This window comes from Podarcis gaigeae, assembly GCF_964106915.1.
Source record: "Podarcis gaigeae genome assembly, chromosome: 3".
Classification (NCBI taxonomy): Eukaryota; Metazoa; Chordata; class Lepidosauria; order Squamata; family Lacertidae; genus Podarcis; species Podarcis gaigeae.
In genome coordinates, this window is record NC_139680.1 from 69,430,673 (window position 1) to 69,446,259 (window position 15,587).

At 45.0% G+C, this 15,587-nt stretch overlaps 3 protein-coding genes across 3 annotated transcripts in view; 2 read left to right on the plus strand and 1 right to left on the minus strand.

The window, feature by feature from the left end:
• LOC310841491 (proto-oncogene Mas-like) overlaps positions 1-14,734 on the minus strand; it is a 57,133-nt gene extending 42,399 nt beyond the window's left edge. The window contains exon 1 of the mRNA XM_083732680.1: positions 14,009-14,734. The gene's annotated coding sequence lies outside the window, so the exon portion shown is untranslated. The remainder of the gene's footprint in view (positions 1-14,008) is intronic.
• Positions 1-15,587, plus strand: part of ACAT2 (acetyl-CoA acetyltransferase 2) — an 833,137-nt gene that overhangs the window by 244,056 nt on the left and 573,494 nt on the right. The window lies entirely within an intron of this gene.
• IGF2R (insulin like growth factor 2 receptor) overlaps positions 1-15,587 on the plus strand; it is a 67,357-nt gene that overhangs the window by 28,737 nt on the left and 23,033 nt on the right. Inside the window, exons 19-30 of the mRNA XM_083731946.1 lie at positions 306-482; positions 1,042-1,143; positions 2,244-2,345; positions 2,471-2,636; positions 3,506-3,676; positions 6,059-6,202; positions 7,449-7,627; positions 9,186-9,273; positions 9,696-9,914; positions 11,209-11,342; positions 12,968-13,065; positions 13,527-13,663. Coding sequence (XP_083588072.1) covers positions 306-482; positions 1,042-1,143; positions 2,244-2,345; positions 2,471-2,636; positions 3,506-3,676; positions 6,059-6,202; positions 7,449-7,627; positions 9,186-9,273; positions 9,696-9,914; positions 11,209-11,342; positions 12,968-13,065; positions 13,527-13,663 — 1,717 coding nt within the window. The remainder of the gene's footprint in view (positions 1-305; positions 483-1,041; positions 1,144-2,243; positions 2,346-2,470; positions 2,637-3,505; positions 3,677-6,058; positions 6,203-7,448; positions 7,628-9,185; positions 9,274-9,695; positions 9,915-11,208; positions 11,343-12,967; positions 13,066-13,526; positions 13,664-15,587) is intronic.

Genomic DNA, 15,587 nt, shown 5'->3' on the forward strand with positions numbered 1-15,587 from the left:
GGAGATCCTGAGCTTGCCCTACAGTCTTCACTTGACAGCATTGGATCTGAATCAGGCCCAATTGCTGTTTCAGTTCCTGGTTTGGGGTAGAAAGGAGCAGGCTTTTGCTTCCGCCCAGATTCCACCCTAGCCAGCATGGGCTGTGGATATAATGGTGGCCATGCCACACCCCCACTCCTGCCACTGCCTAGTTAAATTTTGGATTTCTCTTGTCAGTCCAGCAAGTGCTCTTCATAGCATGACTCCATATGTTCCCAAATTCATCATATTTTGCTTCAGAATGATGTTCTTTTTTCTAATTTCAGAGCGGTTCGCTTGAGGTTTCCATCAGTAATGTGGGGATTGCCCAACAAGAACCTGTGGTTGAAGGCCCTGGCAAAATCCTCCTAAATTATACCAGTGGCTCTCTGTGCATCACGGCGGAGGGTAAGAGTGAGCCTTTCACAAGCCTTGTCCACCTCGTCTGCTCCAAGGCCACTCTCGTAAGTTTCCAGCTAGCTTGCTTCTCCTCTCAGTGTGGTGTCATAATGTTATCTGATTAGACCACCAATATGTAAGAGCACAGAGCATTTGTGGGTAAATACCCAAGTCTCCCTTGAATATCCTTTGTTATGAAATGCAGAATGATCTTACTAGTGCCCAATTGCTTAGCTGTTTCAAAATGGCGTAAAAGCTACTCATCTATGCTGGCAGTTGAAGCACGATTTTAAAGGCTGTCCAGTGCAACTGATAAAGAGTTGGTTTCATTCCCCGCCCCTGGGAAATTGCTAGCCTTGTGTTAGGCAGTGACTTGCTGATTACCACTTTTTTCTTGGTGTATGTTGGATGGGGGAAAGGATAAATTATTATTGGGGAAATTTCTAATGCTTTGCGATAAAATGACCACATTTGCTTTACAAGCAAAGAACCTGAAATCCTACCCTCCCAAATTACTGGACCAAAAATTTGCAGCACACTTGGAATGTATCTCTATGGTGCTCTTGAAGCCAGGCTGCTTGTATGCATTCCTTGCCATAACTTTCTGACAACTTGTATTTTCAGAGTAGTAGCCCAAGATTCATTGAGATGAAAGAATGTGTTGCAGTTTTCCTGTGGGAAACGGAAGCTGCTTGTCCAATCACAACTGCAGCAGGGGATGCTCAGGTGAGTGGCAGAAAACACATGTGGACATTTGTGGGGGTTTTACCCATGTGCCATATGAATAGGTAAACAGGTATCTTCACAACCCAGTGCTGTTCATGTCTGCTTGAGGCAAAGGTGCATGAGCACCCCAAAGCTTAACCTAAGAACTATTGCATTCTTGTAAGCCCCTGAGTCAAGCACTTGAAAAAGCTCAAAGGTCTTTGTGAGCTCAAGTTCTTACAAAAAAGTACCCACCCCCCTTCACCTTGCCATTACCCCCAGCCCACCAGGGAGGAGGCCTTCAATGGGAAGAGCACAGCAGAGGCTGCTTGAGATCTACAATAAGCAAATTTCTGATCTACTCAAAGCCTACTTGCAAAGTGTCTTAACGTGCTCTCCCTTCTGCAAACACCCTTCTGTTTCCCACAGCATCCTTGTGAGAAATTCAGGATACTAGCTTCTAAGTGTCCCTAAAGAAATGCAGGTTTAATTGGAAGCAAAACTGTTAAATCCAGTTCTTAAGTATCGTTGGGTAGCTTTTATTTGAGCTCCCATGGTTGTAGTGAGAAGTGTGAGACATAGAAAGTACAGTTGTACCTTGGTTCTCAAATGCCTTGTGAATGTTTTGGCACCCTAACGCCGCAAACCCAGAAGTGAGTGTTCCGGTTTGCAAACGTTTTTTGGATGCCGAACTTGTGATGCGGCTTCTGCAGCTTCCAGTTGAGTGCAGAAGTTGTGCCTTGGTTTTTGAACATTTTCAGAAGTCAGAACGGACTTCCGGAATGGATTCCGTTCAAGAACCAAGGTACAACTGTACAATTAAATGGAAGGTTAGCTGGGTGTGACTTAACAGGGCACTGTTTCTGATGATAGAGCTGTAAAAGGAATTGGTATATGTGGGCACCATAATCCTCCTCGAAGTAAGTTCTGATCTTTTGCTTGATACCCATTGGTCTATAAAACTTGAGAAGACCTTAAAATTGGTCTCTGAGGAGCTGTGTCTAACCAGTATGGAAGATGGACTTCTTGACTTGGAAATCAAAAGGGCTACAAGCATTTTGATGGTACATATCTATCATATCTTATTCTCTCCTCTTGATAAATGGTTTTGTTTTCTACAGAGCTGCACTGTAAAAGATCCCAACAGTGACTTTGTGTTTAACCTGGAACCGTTGGCTTCAGAAAAAAAATACATAGCCATGGGAATTGGGAAGTCCTACATGGTAATGTTTCTTTTCTTTTCCAAACACAATACTTCATGTCCTTTGGGTTCATGCCTTTTGTTTTTTGCTGCAAGTTAGTCATTCTATGGCATCTCAGATATTTTATTGTATGTTGAATCTCTTAGCTAAACATTTGTGGACCAGCAGAGGAATGTGCAGTTAACAGTAGCCAGCCAGCTGCTGACTCAATTGGTGGATGTGAAACAGAAGATCTGAAACACATTCGTTTGGTGAAACTGAACAAAACTCTTCAGCTGTCTACAGAAGGAGAACTGTTTCTTAAATACACAGGTAAAGTTGTTACTAAGAGCCACTTGCTTCCACCCTCCTTGCAAGGTAGGGGCAGCTGAGAGGGGCCCTTCATGCAGCACAAGCACAGGTACAGCTGTGACTACTCCATTGGGTTTCCTAAATCAGGGCATGTAGATTTCCAGATGTATGATACCTATAAGATGGTAGAGCTAGACCTGAGTCCTCTCACTTCAAGCAATAATTTAGGCAAAGCAGCTAGACATTGGGTGAGCCTGTGTTCAAATCAGCTCTATCATCAATGCCAGATTTCTCATCGAAGATAGTTTCTTAAAGGAATCAAGATAATGGAGTAAGATCAAAACCAAGGGTAGCCATTTTACAGCAAATCTTTGACACAGCATATGTGTTCGCTGTCCCACCAGCATCTTCGCAATTCACATAGGGAGATGGAAGGGGCCCACTGAGGCTGAGGGAATAGGCAACATTCCCTTGGGCAATGGAGACCAAGCCGTGTCCAGGCTTCACGTTTTAGTTATGTGTTCTGACAAGGGCAAAGCAAGCACCCAGTCAAATAGGACCCTTGGGCTTACTAGATTGAATACACAGCCTAAAGGCAATGCTTGGCATCTTCTTTAGTCCAGGAAAATAGGTTTAGGAGGTGTTAAGTGGGGAGGTTCTCTCTTTGGTTCCTGTCAAGTGGGTTTATGACAGAGTGAAAACATCCCTTTGTGAATTCAAGCAAAGTGCAGCGACAGCATGCATCATTGACCTTCCCGTCATAGCTGGTGAATTTTCAGTAGACACAAAATTCTAAAAAAGGCAGATAGTTGGAGCTCTGACCTTTTTTTGTCAAATAACTCATGTGGGTTTACTTTATACTTTTTGGTGTTTTTATTTCCACTCCTTAGGAATCAATGACACTTTCACTGTGACCTTTATCTGCAATCAATCCTCCTACCCCGGACTACTCAGATTCGTGCATGAAGAGATTAACTCTGCACGTAGAATTTATAATACTTTCTTTGAGTTTCACACGGCCTTAGCCTGCCCACCGTCTCCAGTTGATTGTCAAGTTACTGGTAAGTAAATGAATGTAGGGAAATTCATTGGAAAGGTCACTCGAATCTGCTTCAGTGATAGAGATGTCCTGCAGGTGGCATGTTTCCTTCCCCCTTCTCTTCAGCAGGTGCTATGACTTGTTTCCAACATGCTTATACAGTGGTGCCTCGCAAGACGAAATTAATTCGTTCCGCAAGTCTTTTCGTCTTGCGAGTTTTTCGTCTTGCGAAGCACGGTTTCCCATAGGAATGCATTGAAAATCAATCAATGCGTTCCTATGGAAACCGCCTTCAGACCAGGTCCAGGGACAGTCTGTCCCCCGACCTCTTCTGAAGGCCGGCGGGGGGCGAAAGTCTTTGCTCCCCCCCGCCTGCCTTCAAAAGCCGTCCGGGACAGTGGAGAAACGCGCTGCGTTTCTCCGCTCTCCCGGGAAGGCAGGCAGGGGGGAGCAAAGACTTTTGCCCCCCGCCAGCCTTCAGAAGAGGTCCAGGACCTCTTCTGAAGGCGGGCGGGGGGCAAAAGTTTTTGTCCCCCCTGCCTCCCTTCCCGGGGGCTTTTAAGTCGCCCCGGGACAGCGGAGAATTCCTCCGCTGTCCCGGGGCGATTTTAAAATGCTCCCGGACGGCTTTTGAAGGCAGGCGGGGGGGAGCAAAGACTTTTGCCCCCCTGCCCGCCTTCAGAAGAGGTCCAGAGGGCTCTCCAAGCTGCGGATAGCAGCCTGCTGCCCTGCGCGAGGGGCGCTCTTAAGCAGAGCGCCCCTCGCGCGGGGCAGACATTCGCAGCTTGGGGAACCCTGCAGGACTTCCCTGCAGGGCTCTCCAAGCTGCGGGGCAGACATTCGCAGCTTGGGGAGCCCTGCAGGACTTCCCAAGCGGCGAATGTCTGCCCCGTGTGAGGGGCGCTCTGCTTAAAAGCGCCCCTCGCGCGGGGCAGCAGGCTGCTATCCGCAGCCTAGGCGGGAACTCTTCTGAAGGCTGGCGGGGGAGAAGGGCTTTTCTTCCCACCGCCAGCCTTCAGAACAGCCTTCTGAATGTTGGCGGTGGGGAGGAAAACCTTCCTCCCACCGCAAGTCTTCAAGACAGGTCCGGGAACAGAGGAGAAGCGCTGCGCACCTTCCCCTCTGTTCCTGGACCTGTCCTGAAGGCTTGCGGTGGGAGGAGGGCTTTCCTCCCCACCGCCAACATTCAGAATGCTGTTCTGAATGTTGGCGGTGGGGAGGAAAAACCCTCCTCCCACCGCAAGCCCCGGGAACAGAGGAGAAGCCCTTCGCGCCTTGTCCTCTGTTCCCGGACCTCCCACCGCAAGCCTTAGGACAGGTCCGGGAACAGAGGAGAAGGCGCGCTGCGCTTCCCCGCTGTCCCTGGAGATTTCCCTATGGGCTTTCGTCTTGCGAAGCAAGCCCATAGGGAAATTCGTCTTGCGAAGCCGCTAAAAATCGGAAAACCCTTTCGTCTTGCGGGTTTTTCGTTTAGCGAGGCATTCGTTTTGCGGGGCACCACTGTAGTTTCCTTTCCCCTTAGGATGCACTTTGGGGTGGGTGGGAGACTTTTAAAGGACACAGAGCATAAAGAAATCTGTATTCCTCCTGCCACATACAGAAACCATATGTAGTATTTTCCCCACAAAAGCTGATTTTACATTTCCCTGCCTTAAAACTGGGCTGCTTTGAAAAGCATTTGCCTTAGAACACCTGAAGTGTTTGACTACCATCAACTCACTGAAAGTTAAGGCATTCCACTCTAAACGAAATCCATTGGCTGTTCCAGCCAGAGGTTTTGTTTTTGTGCTTAATAGCATAGTGATTGTGACATTGAGTTGTCTCAATGGTTGCTTTGCCCTAGCACAGCAAACATAAAGAGGCAACCTCTATAAAAAAATGTAGTGAAACTATTTTTCTGATACAAAATGGAGTACCTGACAGGTGCTGATAGGAACCTTCCACAGGGGCACTTGCCCAAAAGAGGCTTTCCGCCCTACTAAACCAACATCTCCCTTTAAAGAGCTGGGAGAAAAAATCTCTTCTCAGTAAGTGCTCTTGAAGAATGTTCATGGCAACACATGTTGAGCATTCAAGTTTTCAGTATGTTTTGGAGACGTTGAGTATTCTGCTCCTCCTTGCCTTTTTTTATCTGCCTTGTGTAGGCTGCCTTCTACCCTCCATTTTGGATTTTATGCTGGCAGAAGCTCTTCCACTCCCACAAGTCAAGGCATTTGGTTCTGGCCGGTCCCCTTCTCTGTGCCTCATTGTGATTTTAGCTGTTCAGCTTCTTGGTTTTTACATGATCACACAGCATTTTGCTATCTTGGCTGCCTGGCTTGGATTACTGTAATCCTTTAAACTGGAGTCAACTGAATATTGTAGACTTAAGCATTTTGTGGTTTCTGGCATGACTATTTTTCAGATTCAGCTGGTAATGAGTATGACCTGAGTGACTTAAGCAGAGCAAGTGATCCTTGGATTGCCCTGGATACATCAAAAGACGCAAAAGGAAGAACTTTCTTTTTAAGTGTTTGCAAGCCTCTTCCCCCCATACCAGGGTGCCCTGGTAAGCATTAGACTTGGTTTATGGGAATGGAGGGGCTATCAGGGCAACAGGCTATTTCCCACCACCTCAGTTCCCCTTCTTCTTCTCTGACTTCCCCACTCCTGGCAGTCTCTGTCTGCTTCACCTCTTTGCCCTGATACTTCTCAGCAGAGCTGTCATAGCCCCTCTGGGTAGCTTTGGTGAATGCTTAGAGAAACTTGGCATTCAGATTATTCAGACATCCACGAGCCAACTCTAACTTTAACCTGCCACCGAGAGAGGGTTGGTGAAATCCAGATGAACAGTTTCTGAGCCTTTTGATAGAGGCAGAGATAGTCACTGCTACGTGTAGGGTGCTGTGGCATGTTATGGGGAGGCACGCTGGTGTGCAGGATGCATGCAATTAATCTTATTTTCCTGCTCGGGTTGGATTAAACTTTGAATTTATATTTTGCTATGGAAGAACAGTTGGAACTGAGTTTTAGTTTCAGGAATCTTATGTGGAAATGCCAAGCTGGTGAGCTTTATGGCCAGGGCAAGCACCCTTAAGCTGTTAATAAAAAGGCAGAACTTTTATGGCAACTTCTTTTTACTAAAAATAAATTGATTACAAAGTAATGGTTTTTAATAACTTAGAGGAAAAAATACTCCCACTTCAGTAACTCATTGACTTACACCGAGTTATATCCAGAGTTGACCTTCTTTGAGCAGGACCTGCTTCCATTCACAGAAGGGACTTTGATCCAGTAGAGACTCCCACTACAGAGATTGTGCCTGAAGTACAGGGTTCCTGAACTCTTTGAAACTGTTTTTCAGGGGCTTTAGGGGGAAAGAATCAGTTGAAGGGTCCCTTCTACTGATCTTCATGGGAGCATCCCATGGGTGGAGCTCCATTCACTGGATCCCGAAGTGCAATTGGTGGTCAGCCCAGGCACTGCTGGCTTCAGTACTCTTAAAGTGAAAACTAAAAAAAAATTCCTTCCAGTAGCACCTTAAAGACCAACTAAGTTAGTTCTTGGTATGAGCTTTCGTGTGCCTGCACACTTCTTCAGATGAAGAAAGCTCATACCAAGAACTAACTTAGTTGGTCTTTAAGGTGCTACTGGAAGGAAAAAAAAATTTGTTTTGACTATGGCAGACCAACACGGCTACCTATCTGTAAAGTGAAAACTGTTATGAATTACTTCTGACCTTCTTTTAAAAGAGATTAATGCAAATTTTTAGTGGAGTTTAAAAGCACATGTTTAAGTGTTCCTTTTGGCTGCAGGTGGTATAATTGGATCTTGTGTGAAATACGCGGACAAAGGTCAGAGTCTTGGCATGATTCACATGCGTCCTCAGGCTGCCGCTGATGGGTCCCTTAGTATCGTGTACTCAAGTGGGGACACGTGCAAAGGTAACAGGCAGTACTCAACGCGGATCATCTTCCAGTGTGATCAAAGTATGGTAAGTTTTTGGGTCTATCTATTGATGCCGAATGGTCTGGATGTAAAAAAAAAATTGACTTCCTTTAGCAACCTTGCAAGCCTATTGAAGGGCTTGCCTGCATAGCTGCAGTTCCCCCTTCCCATTGTGCCTGTGCAGCTCTGGAGCTGAGTTTGCATGCACTGCCAGGGTCCTTCCTCTACTTCCAGCCTAAAAGGACCAGTAGCCCTTCAAGGGAGTGAGTGAGTGAGTACCACACGCAGAGCTGCCACAGAGCTGCATCCTTTGCTGCCCAGATGGTCATTTTGGAGTGACTACTGCTCATCCTAACAAACAAGGTGTGGCATAGGGACCCTTGTAACTTGCCACTAACATCTGATCATATTCTCTCTTTCCTCTTCCCCCACCTGGAGAGAATTCAGATGCTTAGAACTAGCAACATTATTTTGTTATGAGATAGGAAGCAGCTGAGCTCTCCAGAGTAGCTGATCAAGCTTGCTTCTATTTGCAAAGCATGTAGCAGCTTATTTACAAAGCGGACTTCAAGAACCCTAATAATACTGACGTGGAATGTACATTTTACACCTCAGTATTGCAGATGAGTTGCAGTATTCATTCTTGTACTCCAGTTTCCTGAGCAAGCAACAACTCTCTCGTTTTTTGTGACGTTCTGAACTTTCAAATCGTTATGGTGAATTAACATAGTCCCAGGTAGACCCCCTCTAAAAGCTGTAAGTATGTGGGACACATGTACATGTGGTGCCATGATCTGGCTCCTCATATTCCAGCTAAGGGAGCCTTTCACTCCCCCAACTGCCATTTGCTCAAGAAACATCTTGCCCTGAGGAGAAGACAGATTTTGCTTTCAAAAGGGATTCTTCTCTCTCATTGCTTATGTTTACTGTTCTACAATATAGTGGCAATTTCTCCTTAAAACATTTCTGTGTAATCTGCTTTGTGTGGTACAACCGAAAAGATTGCGTCAATATTGCAGCGCCTTGTGGTGTAGTGGTTAGGAGCGGTAGTCTTGTAATCTGGGGAACCGGGTTCGAGTCTCCGCTCCTCCACATGCAGCTGCTGGGTGACCTTGGGCTAGTCACACTTCTTTGAAGTCTCTCAGCCCCACTTACCTCACAGAGTGTTTGTTGTGGGGGAGGAAGGGAAAGGAGAATGTTAGCCGCTTTGAGACTCCTGAAAGGGAGTGAAAGGCGGGATATCAAATCCAAACTCTTCTTCTTCTTCTTCTTGTGCCAAGTTCACCTGTCTTCCGTGGTTAGTATTAGCATTAGTTGTGCCAGTAGCTTGAAAAAGACCCTTCAGTGACACTTCAGGCTTAATTATGCAATATACTTTTGTCCAGGCTGATTTCCCGCATAACAGGTATATAAAATAACCCTGAACAGATCAGTGAATAGCAAGTATCTTAGATTCACAGGTTTTCTCACTACAAGGAATTTGGATCAGTTTGAGTCCTGGTTACATAACTTAATGGTGGGTGAATTTATATACTGAGTTTCTATAAGGAGATAAACAGAACTTTATGTATAAAGCTGACAACAAACTCCTCCTTTTTACTTAGGGATCACCAGTGTTTCAACATGAAGACGACTGTGAGTTTGTGTTTCTTTGGAGAACAGTAGCAGCTTGTCCTGTGCACAGGGTTGAGGGTAAGTATTTGTAGTTAAATAAAATTATTTAACTAATGTGTCTAAAACTCTTGGCAGAAAGTAGTACATAATTGGAATGCAAGAAGAAATAAGACAATTCAGATGGCCTTAAATTATCTATCTACTGTGATTCCAGATACATGGCACGGCTGATCTTAACTTGCAAAGCATTTTGAGTAGAAAATAAGAAAATCATACGTAGCTTTTGTTATGGAATGATTGCATAAAAGTTTGCAAATGGACTCCTTTCTCATACAAAACAACTTTCCGAAAATAACTGCAACGTTCAGAAATGAACAGATGCACAAATTCATATTCAGAAAATGTTATCTCTGGTCCACCTTTGGACCGAGGCGTTGACCTGGGAATAAGGCTTTGTGTGCATGTGAATAACGTTCCCCTGGGTTTGGTGTTCTTTTAAGGTGAGAACTGTCAAGTAAAAGATCCAAGGTATGGTCATGTGTATGATCTGACACCGCTTCGTGGGAAGGATGTGAAAGTGAGCACTGAGGAATATGACTACTACTTCAGAGTCTGTGATGGATTAACAGTGGGGAAGTGCAATGAACCAGGAACAACTGCAGATGTTGTGTCGGCATGTCAAATTAAAAAACGAGACCCCAGCTTTAAAAAAATAGCAGGTAAGATGTCATTCTGGGATGTAGCGGCTTGGATATATCAGGGGAAGTTTGCCTGGCTTCAGAGGGGAGGATGCATGAAGTATCAAGGTGTACTTCCAGAGCAAATGTCCACCTTAAATAGTTTTATTTTAAAATCCACACGTTTGTCTAGTATTTCTGTTTAGTGGAAGGAATACCTCTCGACGTTCCTGACATTTCCAGCTACCTTATTTTTTGCCTTATAGGATGCACTTTCCCCCCTCCAAAAATGAAGGGGAAATGTGTGTGCGTCCTATGGGGTGAATGCAGGCTTTCGCTGAAGCCTGGAGAGCGAGGGGTTGGTGCGCAGCTCTCCCACGTGGAGAGCTGCCTGTTCTGGAGGCTGGGGTCGGGGGAAGCTCAGGCTTCCCCCGCCCCAGCCCCGCGCCTGGGGGGAAAAATAATTTCCCCCCCTTTATTTCCCCCCCCAAAAAAACTTAGGTGCGCCCTATGGGCCAGTGCGCCCTATGGGCCGGAAAATACAGTAAGTCATCATGTAGCCATCATGTGATGGCTGTTGTATTCTATTCCCACAGCTAACATTCACCTGTCTTCTGTGGTTAGTATTAGCATTTGACCTTGAAGTCCACAGTTGAGAACTAGTAAAATAACCTTGAACCCAGTTGAGTTTGGAGATGGCATCTCCCTCCACATACTTCCACCACAATTTCTGATCAGACGCAGCACTGTGCTCAGATTCTGTGTATGAACACATGCACACTCAGGCACTAGACATGCAAATGTATGCATTCTGTAACTAAACACACAGAGTGGGGTGTAAATAAAGTACACGTGTACACACACCTTTATTAGGTATTGTGTATGCGCAGAGTGTTGAGTCAGGTTGCCTGTAGAGCCCCTCTGGAGATGTCCTTGCATTTCTGTAGTGTATTGAGTGGAAACTGGGTTGGATAGTGGGGAACACTGGGAAGAGGGGATGGGAAAGGGCCAATATCATGTCCCAGGTCATGCTCAGGTCAACATACCCCCCACCCTCCCCAATTTCAATAAATCATAAATCATAACATCAGTGGGGGTGGAATTGCTATTAAAAAACAACTAAATACTGAAATGGGATGAGTCTAAGCTTTTCTTTTTAGAGCTGTCATTCCTTAGTGTGCTTTGCAAGCTGACTATTGACAAAAGAAGGCAGCATTGGGGGACCACTGGGCCCACAGGCCGAATTAGCTTTAGTCTATATATATATATGGCTAATGTTTACAGTACAAAACTCCTATGCCTTCAGTTAATATACTCTTTATAACTCACTGTTCAGGTCTGAAAACTACAAAGCTGACATACGAAAATGGATTAATCAAAATTAACTACACCAACGGGGAGACATGCCACAAGATATATCAGCGGTCAACAGCCATATTGTTCTATTGTGATCCTGAAAGTAATTCACAGGTAAGCAGACTTGGGTGTTAGTCTCAGATGTGATTGTCAAAACCCCTTATGTAACTGTCTTCCTGCAAAGCCATAAGCTCTAAGCACACATAGCTGTAACCACATAGAGCCTGGGTGGGCAGACATCAGACTTGCAGGAGCTGCATAGGCTTTTTATTTATTTATAATTAACTGGAAGCTAGAGATCCACCTTCCAGAGCCTGGTGAAAAAGAATAGTCTGAATAAAAATAGTCTGAACCTAGGAATTTTACTTTTCATGCCACACTGGAGTGGAGACACAATACTTCTATGCACAAAAAACCCCCATTCTTGATCTCCTCCCTGCCCCGGCCCTGGCAAGCTTTCTTCATTTCAGCTGTATAATTTAGAGGAGGAAAAGGAGTCATTTTTGTGCTGGTATTTTTAAACAATTGGGAGTCAGGAACTTACTGATCTACTGCGAATGATTGAGACATCTCCCAGATTTACGTTCTGCCCCTGCTGGCAGGGACAGCCTCTCCTGGTATGCCCCACAGAGAAACTTATGGTCTTGAAGGTCCCAGGCCACAGAGAAGTTATGGTCTTGAAGGTCCCAGGCCACAGAGAAGTTAGGCTGGCCTCAACTAGAGCCAGGGCTTTTTCGGCTGTGGCTCCGACCTGGTGGAACACTCTGTCACAAGAGAATAGGGCCCTGCGGGACTTGACATCTTTCCGCAGGGCCTGCAAGACAGAGCTGTTCCACCAGGCCTTTGGCCAGAGCACAGCCTGACTCCCTCCCTCGGCAATCTTCGCGGAGTTCTGGCCCAATGGTTGCCAGTGGCTTGAATTAATTAATTTTATAATGAATGATTTTAGAGTGTTATTTGTGCTGTACTTTTATGCTGTTTTATTATGCAGCTTCGGCTGGGGAGGGCGGGATATAAATATTATTATTATTATTATTATTATTATTATTTATTATGTGCAGTTGGAGATCAGGGTTGCACAGGTGTGCGCAGCCCCTGAGCCCACCTGATGGGCCCTACATGAACACTTCATCCACCATGTAGCTTTGTGCATAGAGCTTGATATCTGCAAGTTCATTTCATAATTGCCATTGCCCTTCCCTCTCCACTGACTTTATGTGGCACCAATCATAATTGCACATTCCTCATTCTGCTCTCATTCAGCTTATTTGTATGCAGCATGTGAACCAGGTAAGTAGGGTGGGCCAAAAGTACTGAAAACCCAAATATTGTTAGGGCAGCTAAATATGTTAGTAACAAAATTACTTTGTTTTAAAAAAAGAAAAGATAAAAACTGCTGAGCAAATAAATAAAGTGTAGTGTGAAAGCAGCACATGCCAAGGCAATGAGCTTGAATCCGTTATTTATGTTAGCCAAAATACTTCAGATTCACCCTTCTGATTAAAATCCATTTGGTCTTGTTTTAAAATGTTTGTTTGAATAGGACCACAGTGCATTTCCCCAGTATAAGATGTAGATGGTTCATTGGAGCAGAAGCTCCATTTTGCAGATGGTTACTGTTTTGCATAAAACAGTAGTCCAGACCTCGGATGGGGTAGGGTTGTCTGCTTTCAGCCTTACTGGTATTGTCGGCTACTGTATGTAATGGGTTGTGGGGGGTTTTACCTTTCTTTTCTCAGCCAGTGTTTCTGAAGGAAATGGAAGATTGCACCTATTTGTTTGAGTGGCACACTCCTCTTGCCTGCCCACCTTCCAGGTCTATCGAGTGCTCCTATAAGTAAGTTGACTTCACCTGGCTGTCTAAACAATAAATTTATTTCCTTCCCACCCCTTCTTTAGGGATTCCTGTCCTGTCTGTGTTAAATGGTGATGCCTAGGCCATTAAAGCAGCTATTCAGTGTGATGATTTTTTTGGGGGTGGGGGAGAACTTTTGTTCCCCGGCCATCAGCAGAAACAACTAACAAGTGGGTGGTGGTGAGATGGTGGGTGTCGAAAGACCATCTTGTTGTACAGATTCTCAGATACGGAACCCCTAGATACTTGAGAAGCTTTTGCGCTGCTAGAGTAGTTAACAGAAGAGTGGTGGTCGTTGTGCTAGATAAGCTATGTGGCAGGACAGGAAATTTTGCTTGGATTTTGATGGCACTTTTTGGCACTCCTTACACTGTTGATGTGCTTCTCCGCAGGATGTCTCCTGTTAACTTTTTTGCTGTAAAACGTCCTTTGTTCTGTTGCAGAGACAGTACCGGCAACTCATACGATCTCTCCTCTCTGACACGGCATAAGGAGAACTGGGAAGCCATTTCAATGACTAACTCTTCTCAAAAATACTACATCAACGTCTGTAAATCTTTGGTGCCACATCGAGGAGCGGGTAAGAACTGGAGAGACAGCGCAGGCTGTGTGTGCAGGAGTGGGGCCGAGTAGAGGGATTGAACTGCACAGGGGCAGGGTGGGAAAAAAGGGAGGCCACAGCTCTGTTGGGTACCACTTCATCATAGCAAGGCATTTACGTAAACCCATGTGCTGTTAGAAGTGCATGGCCTTGACTGCCTGCTGGGTAAATGTTAGAAGGCGGAAAGCCACACCCACTGACAGTTCAAGCTCTTCCCATTGCTGCTACCCAAATGTGTGTGTGGCAGTAGTGTTGGATCTTGTAGCAAAGTGACTGGAGCCCCAAGATCCCTTAAGGAGAGGGGGAAGACTTATCCCCACTTACCTCACAGCTAAGCATCCTGTCTGTTGCCTTGACACCAGGTGAAAAGCATATCAAAATTTGATGTTGCTTGCAAGATAAGCTGTATATTGGGAACTGGAGTGTTATGAAGAAGGCAATCCACTGTGCACCTGCTCCGTCTTGTTTCTCATATTGGGCTTCTCCATGTTGAGAGGGCAGGTGAATGCTGTCTTCACTCTTTTGTGGCTGCAGCAGTGTTATGAAACCTGCTGTGTCCTATTTAAGGCTAAGTGAAAGCTGTAAGCATCCTGTAATCTGATTCTTCTCCTAGCATTCTCTGTTTGTGCAACAGTGTACCAGTTCTGCCTCATTGTCTTAAAAATTACCCTGGAGCAAGGGAGGAATGACCTACATAGCTTCCTTGAAACTGAGAACATTGGTGTCCAAAGAGTTGGATGTGGGAAAAGAGATTAAAAAGCACTGTTGTAACCCACTGTGAATGTGAACATAGGTTTTTTACATGGTAAAAGAGTAGTAAATGGAACAGCTCCTACCTTTGATTGTGAACACACTGTCCTTGATTCTTATTGCTCTTTGCAATGTTTTTCCCTAACCCTGGTATTTATTTTTGTATAGTCGTGGAATGTGTTCTATCTTGGGAATAACAGCAAACCAAGACATACTTGGGAGTAGATCCATTTATTTCAATAGGTCTGCTCTGAATATGACTCGTGTTGCGTTAGGTTCATGTTGCGTCTTTTCGGCTTGGAAAGCAACAAACCTGGAAGTGTATACTACCGGGTTTCACCACGCATGCATGCACAGAAGCATTCTGCACACTTTGCACGTGCGCAGAAGCGGCACTCTAGTTACGGACTTTTCGGGGTGCAAACGGCACCCCGGAACGGATGAAGTCCGTAACTAGAGGTACCACTGTAATGTTGTATACCTCCCTGTGTAATTGAAGGTTAATATGATAAGGTATTTTTCCCTGGCACACCCCAAACATCTTACTATTAAGATGGCAGGTAATAACATAAATACTCTAAATTTTATTACTAGACTTGCTGATTCTGAGTATATGTAGAAATGACACATAGAGCTATTTATACGTGTTGTTTCTTTGCCCAGGAACTATGCCATCTCAATTTTATGTGGGGAGGTATTTGTCTAAAGTTGACCCAGTTGACACCAGAAAGTTTGTTGTTGTTGTTAACTAATTTCTGTAGTGCCCTTCATCCGAGGATCACAGGGTGGTTTACAATATAAAAACACAAAAATACATAACATAGTAATAAACAAACACCCCCTTTAAAAGGCCATAGATACCTGGTGCCCAAAGATATGTAATGAGGGTGCCAGATGGACTTTCCTGGGGAGAGCCTTCCACAAACGGGGAACCGTCGCAGAAAAGGCTTGTTATCATGTTGCTACCCTCCAGACCTCTCATGGAGGAGGCACACAAAGAAGAGCCTCAGATGATGATCTCAGGGTGGTTCATTTTGGGAGAAGTGGTCCTTGAGGTATTGTGGTCCTGAAAAATGATGTTGAAATAATTTCTGAAAAATAATATAGACTTTACCCATTCAGAAGCCCCAACTTTTCCTTGAATTAAGTTGAA